This window comes from Oryctolagus cuniculus, chromosome 10, assembly GCF_051225735.1.
Source record: "Oryctolagus cuniculus isolate XC-2025 breed Fujian yellow rabbit chromosome 10, ASM5122573v1, whole genome shotgun sequence".
Classification (NCBI taxonomy): Eukaryota; Metazoa; Chordata; class Mammalia; order Lagomorpha; family Leporidae; genus Oryctolagus; species Oryctolagus cuniculus.
In genome coordinates, this window is record NC_142876.1 from 28,798,429 (window position 1) to 28,814,640 (window position 16,212).

Sequence of the window (16,212 nt, forward strand, 5' to 3'; positions counted from 1 at the left end):
TTTGTGGTTCATCTAGGAAGCCATATTTTTAAAAACTCAACAGTATATTTAAGAGTCTGTAAGAATTTTACTCTGGGTTATAGGAATCGGTTTACGATCAGTGTGATAATTGAGTACATTGAATACTTTCATTCTTAGAAAGTGTAACTTTTTATTATTATCTTAAAATTCTTGCTTTTCCATGTTGCTTTTATTTTATCATCTTCCTTCAAGTGCCAGATACTGTGTGATGCACTAAATTTATAATATAACAGTGTCATACAGATAACAAACCTGGTGACCAAAGTACAAAAACATGAAGTAATTTGATGGACATCTAATGGTGTGGTCAGAGACAAATCACAGTTAAGACTCGGGACTGATCTCAAAGCCCGCAGCCTTCAATGGTCGTGATAGCGCTGGGTTTTTTGAATTGTTCTAGTCCTCTGATATGAATGGATAATGCTAATGGAAGAATTATTTCTAGATCATCATACAAAATCAGGTAACTCTCATAAATATGAGTTTGATTTCTTTTTTCTTTTTGTGTAGTCTTGCATACACCAGCAAACTCGTGAAAACTTTATTGTATAACTTCATCAGACAAGAAAAGCCCCCACCCCCAGGAGCCCATGTTCTCTCTCAGCAGTCGGAAGGCGGGGGACTGCTCTACGGACTTGCGTCAGGAGTAGCAAGTAAGTCTCCGCACGTGCTTTTCAGTTCTCTGATGTATATAAATCTTGTCTAATCAGGCATAAGAAATTCTGTTTACTTGGCTGCTGTCATGAACAGTTATGGTGGATCTGTGCAGCGGGCCAAATGGGAAATCTGGAAAGTAATTAAATATTAATTTCTCCATTCTGTACAATGATTTTCTAGTTTTATGCACAAAATGAATAGGTTATTTACCTACCAAATGCCATTTTTTCCTGAAGAATGTTTACACGTAAATATGCATGTTGGATGAGCTGTGATTATTCAGTAAAAAGCTTTGGAAGCTTTGTCCTGCGTGTGCTGTAAGGGGAAATCCTGCTATTTTAGGAGCTGTATTGGTTAGGGTTTTATATGACTCATCAAGCATAGTTTTCCTGTTGTACTCAGTGCTTCCTTTGTTCTGAGACAAATTAGCACGTTGGAAGCGTTTTGTAGTGTACTCAGAAGTGGCACACGGTTGCATTTGTCGGATTGGGAGACGTCCTCAGTGAGGAAAGCCGTGTGCTGCCTTGCAGGGAATCCTCACTTCTCAGTGCCGGGGCCTCGGACCCTCCATGCACAGAGTGCCTCTGGCTCTTCCCGTTGCTACTGGGGAGGGCCCTGGCAAGCGGAGGTTGTGTAAACGGAACTTGTGCTGGTTCTGAGGGGGAGACAAAAGCCAGAGCAGCACTCCAGCACTTGTAAGGTCTGCCTGGGGCTCCGACGCTTACCAAAGCCACAGCGGACGCCTCAGCTGCAGCTGGCCGAGGCCGGTAGTGTGCTTGCTGCGCTCAGGTGGGGTTTGGTATGAAAAAGCAGTACTGTGTGATAACTTTCTAGTAGCAAGTGTTGGGAGCTTCTTTGGATTTAAAATAAAGCAGGTAGACTTGTTCTGCTAATGTAAGGACTTGATCACTAAAACAGACTTTCTAGGTTTGCTTTCTTTTGATTCATTTGGTATTATGAGTTGAATTACACTTGAGATCACTTAGACCTCCGTCCTTGGTGATGGCCAGCTGTTGTGGAATGCCTGCCTGCGTAGGCGCCTCCTGTCCAATACTCTGTCTCAGGTGAGAAAGGATAGATGGCCCATTCATGACCTCTGAAAACAACACCGCAAAGCTTTTGGGGTTCCACAAGAAGGCTCAGTTAACCTGTTAGCATTGTCTTTTTTCAATTATTAAACTGGTATATGTATTTAAAAGCTGAATATTTTCCAGTACTCAATATGGTTTGAGATCACAGAAGTTCATTAACTACTTTCTGCAAAATAACAGTGATTCTTGGCAAATTTGTTTTTAAAAGCAAATAATGGTTTTGGGATTTTCTTTCAGTTATGTGTCATATCAAAAGAAAGCCCAGTATCATTAATGTTCCTGGTGCCAAAAAGCTTGAATTTTATATTTTTAATCAGTTCCTTCTTTTATTTTTTTTAAATTATTAATATAAAGAGAACAAATTTCATGTGTTTTATAGGTATAGGATATAGAGGATAACTGTACCTCCCATTCCCCTCTCAATCCTCCTCCTTCCTCCCTTTCTTTTTTGCCTTTAATATTTGCAAAGACATCCATTTAATCCACTTTATAATCACAAGTATAATTCGTTATTAACCACAATGTTCAACAAGAAAAAAGTAGCAAGACCACAGTTCCACAGGAGTATAAACGAGGGCTAAAAACAATGATCATATCACAAGATGTCCATCTCATTTCTATACAGTTTTTTTGTATTCTATATTAACTGCTACATATCAGAGAAAACATAAGATATTTGTCTTTATGGGACTGGCTTATTCACTAAGCATGATAGTTTCCAGTTGTCTCCATTTTGTTGCAAAAGACAGGATTTCATTCTTTTTTATGGCTGAGTAGTATCCCATAATGTATATGTATCACATTTTCTTTTTTTTTTTTTTTTAAGATTTATTTATTTATTCAAAAGTCAGAGTAACACAGAGGAGAGGAGAGGCAGAAAGAGAGAGAGGTCTTATATCTGCTGGTTCACTCCCTAGTTAGCCGCAACCGCCAGAGCTGCGCTGATCTGAAGCCAGGAGCCAGGAGCTTCTTCTGGGTCTCCCACGTGATTGCAGGGGCCCAAGTTCTTAGGCCATCTTCTACTGTTTTCCCAGACCATAGCAGAGAGCTGGATAGGAAGTGGAGCAGCTGGGTCTCAAACCGGCACCCATATGGGATGCCAGCACTGCAGGCGGCGGCTTAACCCGCGATGCCAGAGTGCCGGCCCCATCACATTTTCTTAACTAGGTAGCTGTTAAGTAGGAAACTAGTAAGTAATAACTTCTTTAAACAAGTAAGGAAAATAAGAAGTCCCAAGATTTTCCTACCTCTCAGTTTCCTTTTTGAAAAAGTCTCTAAGACGGTTTCCATATAACATTCAAAGATTCTATGGTCTTTTTAACTCACCATTTAAAAATGTAATGATCAGCTAAGGACATTAAAATTATGATTTTTAACATGCTGTAGTCACAGACTTTTTTTTTTTTAAAATATTCATTTCATTTACTTGAAAGGCAGTTACAGAAAGAGAGGGAGAGACAGAGGTCTTCCATCCACTGATTCATCCCCCAGATGGCCACAGCAGCTGGGACTGGGCCAGGCTGAAGGCAGGAGCCAGGAACTTCATCTGGGTCTCCCACATGGATGGCTAGGGCTCAAGTACTTGGGCCATCTTCCACTGCTTTCCCAGGCATGTTAACAGGGAGCTGGATTGGAAATAAAGCAGCTGGGACTCTAACTGGGGCCCACATGGGATGCCAGTGCTGCAGATAGTGGCTTAACCTGCTACATCACAATGTTGGCCCCATCACAAAACATTTTACACAGTGTCTTTCCTAAGTCATTTTACAACTATTTGTGTAAAAGTGTAAAGATAATGATGGATTCATTATTTCACAGTATGTGACTCAAAGGATTATAAAGTAAACAGCAAAAGGTCATCTTCCTTGAAAGTATAACTACTTAGTTTGACAAAGAAAACATAAAAACTATCTTAGTCATGTAATTTTTAATTAAGTCATTCCAGGACAGTTGATTCAGATTGACAAAATTTGACTTGAGTTGTATGATCAGTTTTTATCTTTTTGGCTGATAGTTAATGGAATTTCTTATTTTTCAAAAAGATTTCTTTCTTTTTTGATAGGCAGAGAGAGACAGAGGAATACAGACAGAGAAAGAGATTTTTCATCCAGTGGTTCACTTACCAAATGAATATAACCGCCAGGTCTGGGCCTCCATCCTTATCTCTCATATGGGTGGCAGGGGCCCAGGAACTTGGGCCATCTTCTGCTGCTTTCCCAGATGCATTAGCCAGGTGCTGGATCGGAAGTAGAGCAGCAGGACTCAAACCATCAACTGAATATGGGATGCCAGCATTGCAAACAGTGGCTTAACCGCTCTGCCACAGCGCTAGCCCCAGGAAGTTTCTTATTGAATATTGGCTTGAAAAAAAATGTGATTTGGAAGCTCCTCACAGAAAGCACACATTCCAAAGCCAAGTGGAAATTATAAACTCTGTTCAATTATATTCATTTTGTTGGAGATACATTTTTCTTAGATGTAGAAAGCATTTCCCTTCATAGTAGTGTATGCATCGTTTTGCGTAAATTGTTTCTTTTGAAGTAGAATGCATTATTTCAAAAAAACTTGACAGTGTTGGACAGTGAGGTTTTGTTGACCCCAGCAGGGACAGAAGAGAATCTTCACAATGGAACTGTGGTCCGGATGAGCTACTGCTAAAAGTCAGGCCAGGCCCCTCCAGTTTCTTCTCTTTACCTTGTTAGAGTGGTGGTTTTTTTTTTTTTTTTTTTTTTTTTTTTTTTTTTTTTTAAATTTTGTTATTTGTTTCCCAGATTCTGGCCAACACTCTGTTGCTTCTTGCATCCTAACACCATCCCTTTTCATATCTTCACTTGCATTGTTACACAGATCAGGAATCTCACTTCCTCTACTCTCTGATTCTTGATTTTCTGCCTAGCTATCCATTAAAGTCTGTCCCAAGTTCCACCTGCCTTTGTCCCTGCGCCGTGAGCGCTGTGCTCCGTGTTACCATTACTCGTGGATGCGCAGCCTTTTCTCCACATTGGCTCTGTGTGAAATCTACAGAGCGCTAATGTTTCTAAAGCACATCCAGGTTTACAGAGCAGCTTCTGGAGCATCTTACTTTGTTCCTGAACCAGCCTCATTATCTGAAAAAGGTGGTTTTCCCTTTTTAATGTGATAGGTGAAGAGTTGCTCCTGGTTATTACATTAGTCTGTGTAACACCCCATGGGAAACAGATGTCACTGGTTTGCACTTGACCTCAGTTTCTAAGTCTGACTCCCAAGCCTTTGCAGTTCTGCCTGTTTCTGTCATGACCACCTGGGTCCTGAGTGTGGACACTGCCCGTTGACTCCTATGGGACCAGCAGAGCACTTCACATCTGTGGACGCGTTCGTCAGTAGATGCTTGTATACAGGAAATACCAAAGCTAGTACCGTCTACACTGAAGGTGGGTGTGAGCGCAGTTACAGTACCAATGCCTGTCATTTATTTGCCAGGCACTGTAGTAACCACATACATTATTTTTCCTCTTAAACATTTTCTTATGGAAAATTTCAGATATACAGAAGTAGATAAATTGGTAGAGTGAGCCCACATGCACTCATAACGATCTTCAAGAATGTTCAACATTTTTGCTGATTTTCTACCCATTTATCTCCCTCGTTCTATTTTTTTAAAAAAGCAATTTATTTATTTGAAAGAATTACAAAGAGAGAGGGAGAGACAAAGAGAAGAGATCTTTCATCCACTGTTTCCCTCCCCAAATGGCTACAGTGGCTGGGGCTGGGCCAGGCCGAAGCCAGGAGGCAGGAGCTCCATCAGGGTCTCCTCCCTAGGAGCAGAGCCCCAGGACTCCAGGCGTCTGCTGCTGCTCTCGCAGCTTCAGTAGCTGGGAGCTGGATTGGAAGTGTCTGCAGCAGCCAGCACTGGGCCAGGCTGAAGCAAGGAGTCAGGAGCTTCTTTCAGGTCTCCCACGTGGGTGCAGGGGCCTGACTTGGGCCATCTTCTGCTTTCCCCAGACCGTTAGCAAGGAGCTGCATCAGAAGTGGAGCAGCCAGGATTTGAACTGTTGCCCGTATGGGGTGCCAGCATCGCAGGCAGTGGCTTCATCCGCTATTTTTTAAAAAACATTTTTAATTGAAAATAAGTTCACACATATGGAAATGTTCCCACAATAGAAACATTATAAGAAACTATGTATACTGGTATCTAGATTGATTTATTGTTAATATTTTATGCTATTGTTTTGTCATTCTTTTCCTCTCATTATACACACACCCACAATTTTTTTTTTAACCACTTGATGGTAAGCTACTGATATCCTGGCCCTTTACTTCTAAATAGTTCAATGTATGTTTTCTAAAAAAGGATATTTCTTACCCAACCACAGTACATGTATCAACTTCAGTATATCTAATATTCAGCTACCGTTAAAAGCAAACGGGGGGCTGGTCTGGTGGCGCAGTGGGTTAAGCCACCACCTGTGGCAAAGGTATCCTGTATCCAAGCACCAGTTGCATCCTGGCTGCTCTGCTTCTGCTCCGGCTTCCTGCTGGTGCTCCTGGGAAAGCAGCAGATGATGACCTAAGTACATGGATCCCTGGATCCCTGCCACCTGTGTGGGGGACCTGGATGGAACTTCTGGCTCCTGTTTCAGCCTGGCCCCATCCCAACTGTCATAGACATTTGGGAAGTGAAGCAGTGGATGGGAGATCTCTGTCTGTCTCTCCCTCTCTCTGCCACTCTACCCTTCAAATAAATAAATAAATAAATAAAAAGCAAATAAGATAGGAATTTGTTTCTACCTCCATAAAAATAAAGCAATGAAGAGTTTGCTCTGTATTTTAAAATCTCCTTTATTGAGTATGGTACCATTTGTGTTGCACTTAAGTTGAATTTTGACAATTAGGTTTTCTTGTAATGACGCTGCTATCAGTTTCTCTTCTGTGACTAAATGCTCCGTGATGTAGCAAGTAACTTCGTGTTTGTGACTGTGACTGCAATGTGCAGTGAGACCCTGGGTGTCTTCAATCAGAATGTCATCAGTCATTGCAGAAACTTTTCACTAGGACTACAGGTTGGATTTCTATCCCTTATCTGAAGTGTTTGGGGCCAGAAGTGTTTTGGATTTCAGATTTTGTGTTTATTTTGGAATATTTTCCTTACCCATCATGAGATATCTTGGGCATGGGACCCAAGTTTAAATCTGAAATTCATTTGTATTTCATAGGCACCTTGTACACATACCTGGAGATAACTGTATACAGTATTTTCAATGTGCCTGTGTTTTGACTGTGAACTGTTAGGTAAATAAGGTGTAGAATTTTCCACTTGTGACACCATGTTGGTGCTCAAAATATTTCTGATTTCCAGGGCATTTTGATTTCAGATTTTCAGATTAGGGATGCTCAGTGGGCACTGAGTTTGTTGCAGTTAGTGAGAGTAATGAAAATTAACTTGGATAGACGTTCTTTATTGAAAAATGCTTCTCAGATGTCACAGTGTAATTTATTTTTTCCAGTGGAAATGGTTAGAATGAGTTATATAGTAATATATCATATTTTATCTTGTAATGTCTGTAATACATTTAGACACATCTGTATTCATACAGGAGAAAGTACCAGAATAATTGTTTCCTTCCTTTTTCCTCTTTATGGCCTTTTTGTTTGTTTGTTTGTTTAAACATTCCTCTAATATATTGATGAAATGAACAGAGAATCAATTGACATTTCACTTTTTTCAGTAAAAAAACTACAGTTTTAGTGAATGTATTTTGTAATGAATTTCATTGACTGATAGAATTCCAGAACTACCTGGCAACCTAAAACACACACACACACACACACACACACACACACAGATGTACACAGATGTACATTATAGTTAGTCCTTGGCATCTCTAGTTCTTTAGAGATGAGGCGGGAGCCTGGTAATACATATCTCTAGCGGATGTTCTAGATGATTCTGGCATGGTTGGCCCACTGGAGCACCAATAATGTGTGCCCTCCCTTTCTGGTGCTTGGAGCTGCTCTGCTGTGGGAGGGAAATAGGGAGGGAGGGAGAGAGGTCCTCTGTCTGCTGCTTCACTACCCAAATGACCACAATGGCCAGAGCTATACCGATCTGAAGCCAGGAGCCAGGAGCTTCCTCAGGGTCTCCCATGCGGACACAGGGGCCCCAGGATTTGGGCCATCTTCCACTGTTTTCCCAGGCCACAGCAAATAGCTGGATCAAAAGTGGAGCAGCCAGGACCCGAACTGGCACCCATTTGGGATGCTTACACTGCAGGTGATGGCCCCGATAGTTAATTCTTTTTTTTTTTTTTTTTTTTTTTTTTAAGATTTACTTATTTATTTGAAAGTCAGAGTTACACACAGAGAGAGGGAGGGAGGGAGGGAGGTCTTCCATCCGCTGGTTCACTCCTCAATTGGCCGCAATGGCTGGAGCTGTGCCAATATGAACCTAGGAGCTTCTTCCAGGTATCCCACACGGGTGCAGGGGCTCACACACTTGGGCTATCTTCCACTGCTTTTCTAAGCCATAGCAGAGAGCTAGACTGGAAGTGGAGCAGCTGGGACTTGAACTGGCACCCATATGGGATGCTGGCACTGCAGGCAGCGGCTTTACCTGCTATACCACAGCGCCAGCCCCCTGATGGTTAATTCTTTTTCGGCGTATCACCCCACCCCATTAAAAGATGTTTTATAAAGCAAATAACCAAAGACGCTTGCCTCCTTGCTTTGTTATGATGGGGCAGGCTATGGTGGTACGGTATTATCTTGGTTGACTCGGACTGCCACAGCAAAATACCATGGACTGAGTGTCTTGAACAGTGGACATTGATTTCTCCCAGTCCTGCAGCCCTGGAGGTCCAAGCGCAAGGTGACAGCACGTGTGGTTTTTGATGGGGGCCCCTGTTCCTGGCTTGTACGTGGCCATCTTCTCTCTGTGTCCTCAGGTGGCAGAGAGAGGACTCTCTGATGTCTTTTCCTCCTCGTAGAAGGGCACTAACCCAGCATGGAGGCTCCACCCTCCTGACCTCATCTAACCTACTTACTTCCCAAGGATTCCTTCCCTATACTACCTCCTTGAGGGTTATGGCCTCAGTGTATGGATTTTGGGAATGACACCAAATCAGCTGGAATTCCTCTTGCCGAAATTCTCAATTTGGGAGGCCATTGATCTCTTTTTGTATGTTGATAGCTAAGGTACTTTTTAACTCCAGTCATTTATAATTTTAAATCGCAACTCTGCTTAGTGGTGATGGTGTGGGTTGTGGCCAAAGTAGATCACTCATGCTGACCCCACTGATTTATTTAAGAAAAAATTAAAAAAAAATAAAAAGCATGCAAAAATATATAAAGAGACCTTAGGTGTCTTCTGTGATTAAAACAGATCATTGTCTTGTGATTTTGAGGGTCCTCATTGGCATTGTCCTTTGGAGGGACTGGCTCTAGATGATGATAATCTGACATTATGCAAGAGGTACACGTTCCAGACTCTGAGTGTTGGTGTTAGGCTGACCTAGAATTGAATGCCACTGTGACCATCTGCTAACTGTGTTTTTCAGCTACTTATTTAACCTCTCAATGACTTAAATTCCTCATGGTGAGATGAGGGTAATGTAGCAGTCCCCCTGCTCTTAGCCACGGTTTTGCTTTGTAGTTTCAGTTTCCTGCCCTCAACCGCAGTCTGAAAATGTTGAATGGGAAGTCCCAGAAATGTACTATTAGTTTTAAATTGTGTGCCATTCTGAGGAACTGACAAAATCTCACACCATCCCACCGGTCCTCCCTGGGATGTGACTTATCCCTTTGCCTAGGGTGTCCATGCTGAATATGCTACCCATTAGCCCCTAGATGTTTGTGTTCCATCAACCATTACTCTACTTAACAGTGGCCTTGAAGCACAGGAGTGGTAGTGCCAAGGCAGCATCAGGTCATAAGACATGGGAAGATAGATTAATCTGGTACAAAGTGTCGATGCTGCAGGATATACAGGGAAAAAAACGCAACAACATGGTATATACAGATGCTCCTTGACTTACACTGGGGACATGTCCCAAACTCATCATAAGTAAAAAGTATTTGGGTTAAAAATACATGTAATATCTTGGTAAATCCAGTGTGAAGTTGAAAAATTAGAAGTTGAGCCATTTGAATCCAGATACTTCTTGAATTATGATGGGGTTTTGACTTAAGTCAAAAAATTATAGGTTGAACTGTTGTAATCAGGGGATGATCTATATAGGGTTTGGTATTATCTGCGGTTGGAGGCATCCACCTGGCATCTTGGAATGTGTCCTCTGCTGTACCTTTTTTTTTTTTTTTTGACAGGCAGAGTGGACAGTGAGAAGAGAGATAGAGAAAAAGGTCTTCCTTTGCCGTTGGTTCACCCTCCAATGGCCACCGTGGCCGGCGCGCTGCGGCTGGCGCACCGCGCTGATCCGATGGCAGGAGCCAGGTACTTATCCTGGTCTCCCATGGGGTGCAAGGCCCAAGCACCTGGGCCATCCTCCACTGCACTCCCTGGCCACAGCAGAGAGCTGGCCTGGAAGAGGGGCAACTGGGACAGAATCCAGCGTCCTGACTGGGACTAGAACCCGGTGTGCCGGCGCCGCAAGGTGGAGGATTAGCCTAGTGAGCCGCGGCGCTGGCCTGTACCTTCCTTTTTAGGATTGCTGAGGAACAAGTGTGTGGCAGAGAGAATGGTGCTGCCTTGTTGGCACACAACCAAGGGTCACTATTAGTAACAGATGTTGCGTAGTATTACTTAGTATAACTTTGGGGCCAACATTGTGGCTCGGGGGTTTAACTGCCGCCTGGGACAGAGGCATCTCATATCAGAGTGTAAGTTTGATTGTCAGCACTCCCTTCCAATCTAGCACCCTTCTAATGCACCTAGGAAAGCCACGGAAGATGGTCTAAGAACTTGGGCCCCTGCCACCTTGTGGGAGCTCAGGATGGAGTCCCTTGCTCTTGGCCCTGGCCTGGCCTACACCTGGATATTGTGGCCATTTTGGGAGTGAACCAGCAGATGGAAAAATCTGTCTCCCTCTCTCTGTGTCACTCTGCCTTTCAAGAAAATAAATAAATAAATCTTAAAAAAAAAAAACCTTTTGTTTTAAAATGCTAAAAAATAGGGATAAACCTGATGACCTTATGATTTACAAGTTTACTCAGATTTTTAATGTAAATAAGTTATGAACATTTTGAATATTTGGTATATGTATCATATATATTATTGTATAACGATATACATATATATATAATAACTATAATAGAAACTTAAGACAGTCCAGAAAGAAATATTATGTTGAAAATTTGATACTGTGAGAAAAATAAGTAATACTTTTTGTTTGACTTTTCTTTTCAATCTATCCTTACTTTTTTGACTCCGCATTTTAATATATTTTCAAGGTTTTTAATTGCTTCCAATGCTTAAAATAAAGGTGAAGCAAGGAAGGGTTGACCTTGGAATTTTTTTTCTGTGTTTTAGGTTTAAGACCAAGCTGTAATATGATTATAGCTGAGTGTTTAATATTTTAAAGAGCCAGCTGTAATTAGATGTGTTCTGCCAAACTGTGCTTTCCATAGCAAGCTCTGAGGTCTGACGAGCAGCTTCTGATGTATCATTTTTCCATTTGAATGAACCATCAAAAAATATTTTTTTTTGCCTTTGCTTGTAATGGTAAATGTCCAAGCCAAATTATAAGGCCAAAGTAGTGATTACTTGTTTAGGCAAATGCTGTAACAGAGAAATTAATGAATAGAACTTGAGGCTTTAAACTCATACTTTTCCTAGTTGCTGTTGTTGAGAAAGTTGTTGAATTCCTTATGATAGGTAAGATACCCTGCCGTTGTAATTTATTTTACATTATGGTTGTTTTTCTCTTTGGTTTTGGCTTTTTCTGGGGTGAGTCATTGAGAGAAAGAAAAACTACAGTAAGAGAAAAAGTATGTGACACTTCGACACAGGCATACTTGTGAAAATAACATTTCTAATTAAAACACTCTGCACTTTCAAAAAAGAATATGCGTTATATACCATAATTGTATCCTGTGTCATGTTTATTTGCAATGATGTGGTAGACTTCAGGTACCAACTAAAAGAGTGACTTTCCTTTCCCTTTTTTGTAATTGATCTCATTTTGTGACTTATGAAACATAATTAATTTCAGTTTAGTGGTTTTTTGGAGTGGTTCCTTGTAGATTGTGAAGATTTAGAAGAGTAGAGTAGTAATATAAGTTATTTTACTTTTAATTGCTGTCCAACAAAAGTATTGTTTCAGATTTTAGACTGTCTAAAAGGTTATTTATTAGGTAATTTTCCTCGGAAAGACTATGTATGGTGTGAAAACACAATTTTGACCTAACTGTTGTCGCTGTAATTTGCTGACAGCCACTTGTGAACCAGTTCCAAGAAATGCAGCGAAAGTCACTGTGCCAGTCCTTTGCTATCCCTACAAACTTGAAAGGAAGATTGATGACCTTTATCGTGCCACAGATAGTTGAAGAATGTGCTCATTTATGTTTAGCATGAAGATTACAGAAAAAAATAATCAGCTTCAGATGAAATTCTTTTTTAAAAGATTTATTTATTTATTTGAAAGAGAGTTAAAGAGAGAGAGAGAGAGAGAGAGAGAGAGAGAGTGTATCTTCTATCTGGTTAGTTCTCCAAATGGCCACAATAACCAGGGCTGGGTCAGGCCAAAGCCAGGAGTCTGAAACTCCATCAGGTCTCTTGTATGGGTCCAAGGGCCCAAGCGCTTGGGCCATCTTCTGCTGCTTTCCCAGGCACATTAGCAAGCAGCTGGGTTGGAAGTGGAGCAGCCGGGACTCAAAATGGTGCCCATGTGGGATGCTAGTGTCACAGGTCGCAGCCTAACCTGCTACGCCACAACGACAGCCCCAGATAAAGTTCTGGGAGTCAGTTTTAAGACTTGCTGCAAGCGCTGTTATTTAGTACTAATGATTTAGCCTGTTTTTGAGACTTCTGTAACATAAAGGGCTTTACTTTAAAAACTTTAAAGTATTTTAATAAGAATATTAAAAATGTTAAAATTAGGGAATTGCAGTTTTTTGAGAATATAACCCATTTTCCTTGAAAAAATGAAACAACTAAAGTTGATTTTCTTTAAAACTGTTAAATTCCATCCCAGGCAAGCGAGTGTAGCTTTTATTAAGCAGCTGTTTTAATTTACATGAATTTTAGCATGGCTGTTTGGAGTAAATCCAAAGGTTAAATTTACTCAGGGTTACTTCCTGACAGAATTTGTGAATGGCAGTAAGAACTCTCATAAACTGCATCCAGCATAGTTTTGAGACCACCTTTGTACAACTATAGATACTTAAAAAATCCAATGTTAGAAATTTCTCAGAGGCTTTCTTTTCGAAATAGACTTGTTCTGTGTCTCCAGTGTACTCTGCCACGTGTTAATAAGCCACACTGGTGGATGAAAAGAGGGATGTTTAGTGGGTAGGGATGTCATCGCAAATAGAGCGGTGTTAATGTGCAGTGTAGGCCGTGAATAAATGGCATTCTCTCTAGTGCTTCTTTTGACTTTTCTTTATATTTGACAATTTTCATGATAAAATGTTGGAGAAAAAATTGGAATCACTCTGAGGATTTATTACACTGTAAATTTCAGTTACTTTTTAAAAACGAAGATATAAAAAAGCCGCTTTTTTGAGCTTCCTTAATTCTTCCAGAAGTGCCAGGGGAGGTAGCTTGTGTGGAGTGAACGGCTGCGGGCTGCCTAGCTCTTTCCTCGGGCTTCCCCTCTCCCCCGTAGGAATGGGATGCCGACTCCTCGCCGGATTGTAGAAATGTCTCTTTGTTCTTCTCCTCTTGTCCTCGTGAGCCACACTGTGCCCCTTCGTGGCATCCGATGGGATGAGTGGTGGGGTGTGAGGTTCACTCACTGCGGGGCTTAGCAGCTTGAAGTTTCACTCGCCAGCTCCTGTGGGTCTCCTTGTTGATGGAGGCGAGGCGGAGAAGCAGCGGGCTGTCCTCAGCAGCGGGGTGGTGGACTGGAAGAGAATGAGGCGTTTAGGAACGGACAGGTCTGGGATGGAAACCGGCCCACCTTGTACAAGTCACCATGACTGCACCGAACCCTAATTTCCTCATTTAACAACTGGAACTTAGAAAATCCTTGAGCGTTTGTTACTCTCAAATCACATACGGGGGGCCGGTGCTGTGGCGCAGCCGGTTAATGCTCTGGCCTGAAGCGCCAGCATCCCTTATGGGTGCCAGTTCAAGACCCGGCTGTTCCACTTCCGCTCCAGCTCTCTGCTATGACCTGGGAAAGCACTGGAAGTTGGCCCAAGTCCTTGGGCCCCTGCACTCGTGTGGGAGACCTGGAAGAAGCTCCTGGCTCCTGGCTTCGGATCGGGGAAACTCCGGGTGTTGCAGCCAACTGGGGAGTGAACCAGCAGATGGAAGATACCCCCCCCCCCACCCCGCCTTTCCTCTCTCTGTGTAACTCTGACTTTCGAATAAATAAATAAATCTTAAAAAAAATTCACATATGGTGAGTAGTGTCTAGAACATGATGAATGCTGAAAATGCATACTAATCACCCTTGACCTGCCTTTCTTGCTTTTTCCTCATCTGGGTCAGTTTCTTTAGCTATCCAAATGCCTTAAATATTTTTCCCTTTCCTGTTTCATGATCCTTCAGCCTTTCTCCTTGCCAAATTATCTACAAATCATGATAATTTTCTTCTCTAGATTATTGAAAATACGGTAAAGACAGATTCAAGAGCAACCTCTATAGCACGCTTCACTGTGACTTTTTTTTTGTTTAAAGATTTTATTTACTTATTTGAGAGGTAGAGTTACAGACAGTGAGAGGGAGAGAGAGAATGGTCTCCCTTACCTAGGTTCACTCTCCAAATGGCCGCTATGGCCAGAGCTGCGCCAATCCAAAGCCAGGTGCTTCCTCCCGGTCTCCCATGTGGGTGCAAGGGTCCAAGCACTTGGGCCAACTTCTGCTGCTTTCCCAGGCCACACCAGAGAACTGGATTGGAAGAGGAGCAGCCCTACTAGAACCAGTGCCCATATGGGATGCCGATGCTGCGGGCGAAGGGTTAATCTACGCGCCACGGCACTGGCTCCCTCACTGTGACATTTAATTGGGAGCCATGCTCGCTGTCAAATACTAATTTTTAGGCCTATTAGCTTTTTTTTTTGGAAAGAGTTACAGGGAAGGAGAAGCAGAGGCAGAGAGAGAGAGAGAGAAAGAGAGAGAAAGAGAAGAAGAGACTCATCCTGCATCTGCTAGTTCACTCCCCAAATGGCCGCAGTAGCCAGGAGCTTGCTTTGAGTCTCCCACATGGGTGCAGGGGCCCAAGGACTTAGGCCATCTTCCACTGCTTTCCCAGGCACATTAGCCGGGAGCTGGATTGGAAGTGGAGCAGCTGGGACTCAAACTGGCACCCATACAAGATGCCAGTGTTACAGGCAATGACTTTACCCATCGTGCTACAGCACTGACCCCAAGCCTATTAGCATTTTTCAGTCCTTGTGTGGTATATTAGATTTAGTTTGTTTCTATTCTGAAGTGTAGACAGACTAACACTAACTCTAAGAGTATAAGTAGATCTTTTTGACAGCAATTTTTCCAAAACAAAGTTGTGCAGGAATATTTCCAATACTAAATTGTGTGCTCCAGAGATGATGCCGTGTGAGTAGGTACAAATGGGCAGGATCATCTTCGTATTTATTTATTTATTTATTTTTAAACCAAGGGGAAATTGTAACCTTCCATTTGTTATTTTTTTTTAAAGATTTATTTATTTTATTTGAAAGGTAGAGTTACAGAGAGGCTGAGGCTGAGGCCAAGGCAGAGAGAGAGAGAGAGACAGACAGACAGACAGACAGAGGTCTTCCAACCACTGGTTCACTCAGATGGCTGCAACAGCCAGAGCTGTGTTGATCCAAAGCCAGGAACCAGGAGCTCCTTCTGGGTCTCCTATGCGGGTGCAGGGCCATCTTCTACTGCTTTCCCAGGCCATAGCAGAGAGCTGGATTGGAAGTGGAGCAGCCAGGACTTGAACCAGTGCCCATATGGGATTTATTTTTAAGGTCACTTTTAGACCTGTTGGCAGTTTGTACTGTTTCCTATTGTTTCATCTTTCCTGCCCCTACATGGTTCTGACCCTCTGCTGCTCTTGGCTCAGTAGCTTGACCTATTGGCTGCTGTGTTTGCTTCTGCCTTGAACAGAGGTTCCCATCTCTGGGTTGCCACCGTGCCTTCATGGTGGCTCAAGAGGAGCACCATGGTCATGAGTAATTGGACCTTAGAGCAGGGGTGTGGCGTGGCAGGCTGGGCTTGGGCCAGGGGCAGATGGAGTGGGAGATTAGATTACACAGGAGCAAGGTGGGATCTAGTTAGAACCATCTGTTTTGCCGGGGAGCCCTGGGATTTTGAACTAGTCTAGTGCCCTGTGTTATGCAACCACTATCCCCTGCAGGA

General features: G+C 42.5%; 1 protein-coding gene across 8 annotated transcripts in view; it reads left to right on the top strand.

Moving 5' to 3' along the window:
- DYM (dymeclin) overlaps positions 1 to 16,212 on the top strand; it is a 372,541-nt gene that overhangs the window by 113,798 nt on the left and 242,531 nt on the right. For all 8 annotated transcript variants that reach the window (XM_051851233.3, XM_089305764.1, XM_002713527.6 and 5 more), the window contains one exon: positions 532 to 674. In XM_051851233.3, the coding sequence (XP_051707193.1) occupies positions 532 to 674 (143 nt within the window). The remainder of the gene's footprint in view (positions 1 to 531; positions 675 to 16,212) is intronic.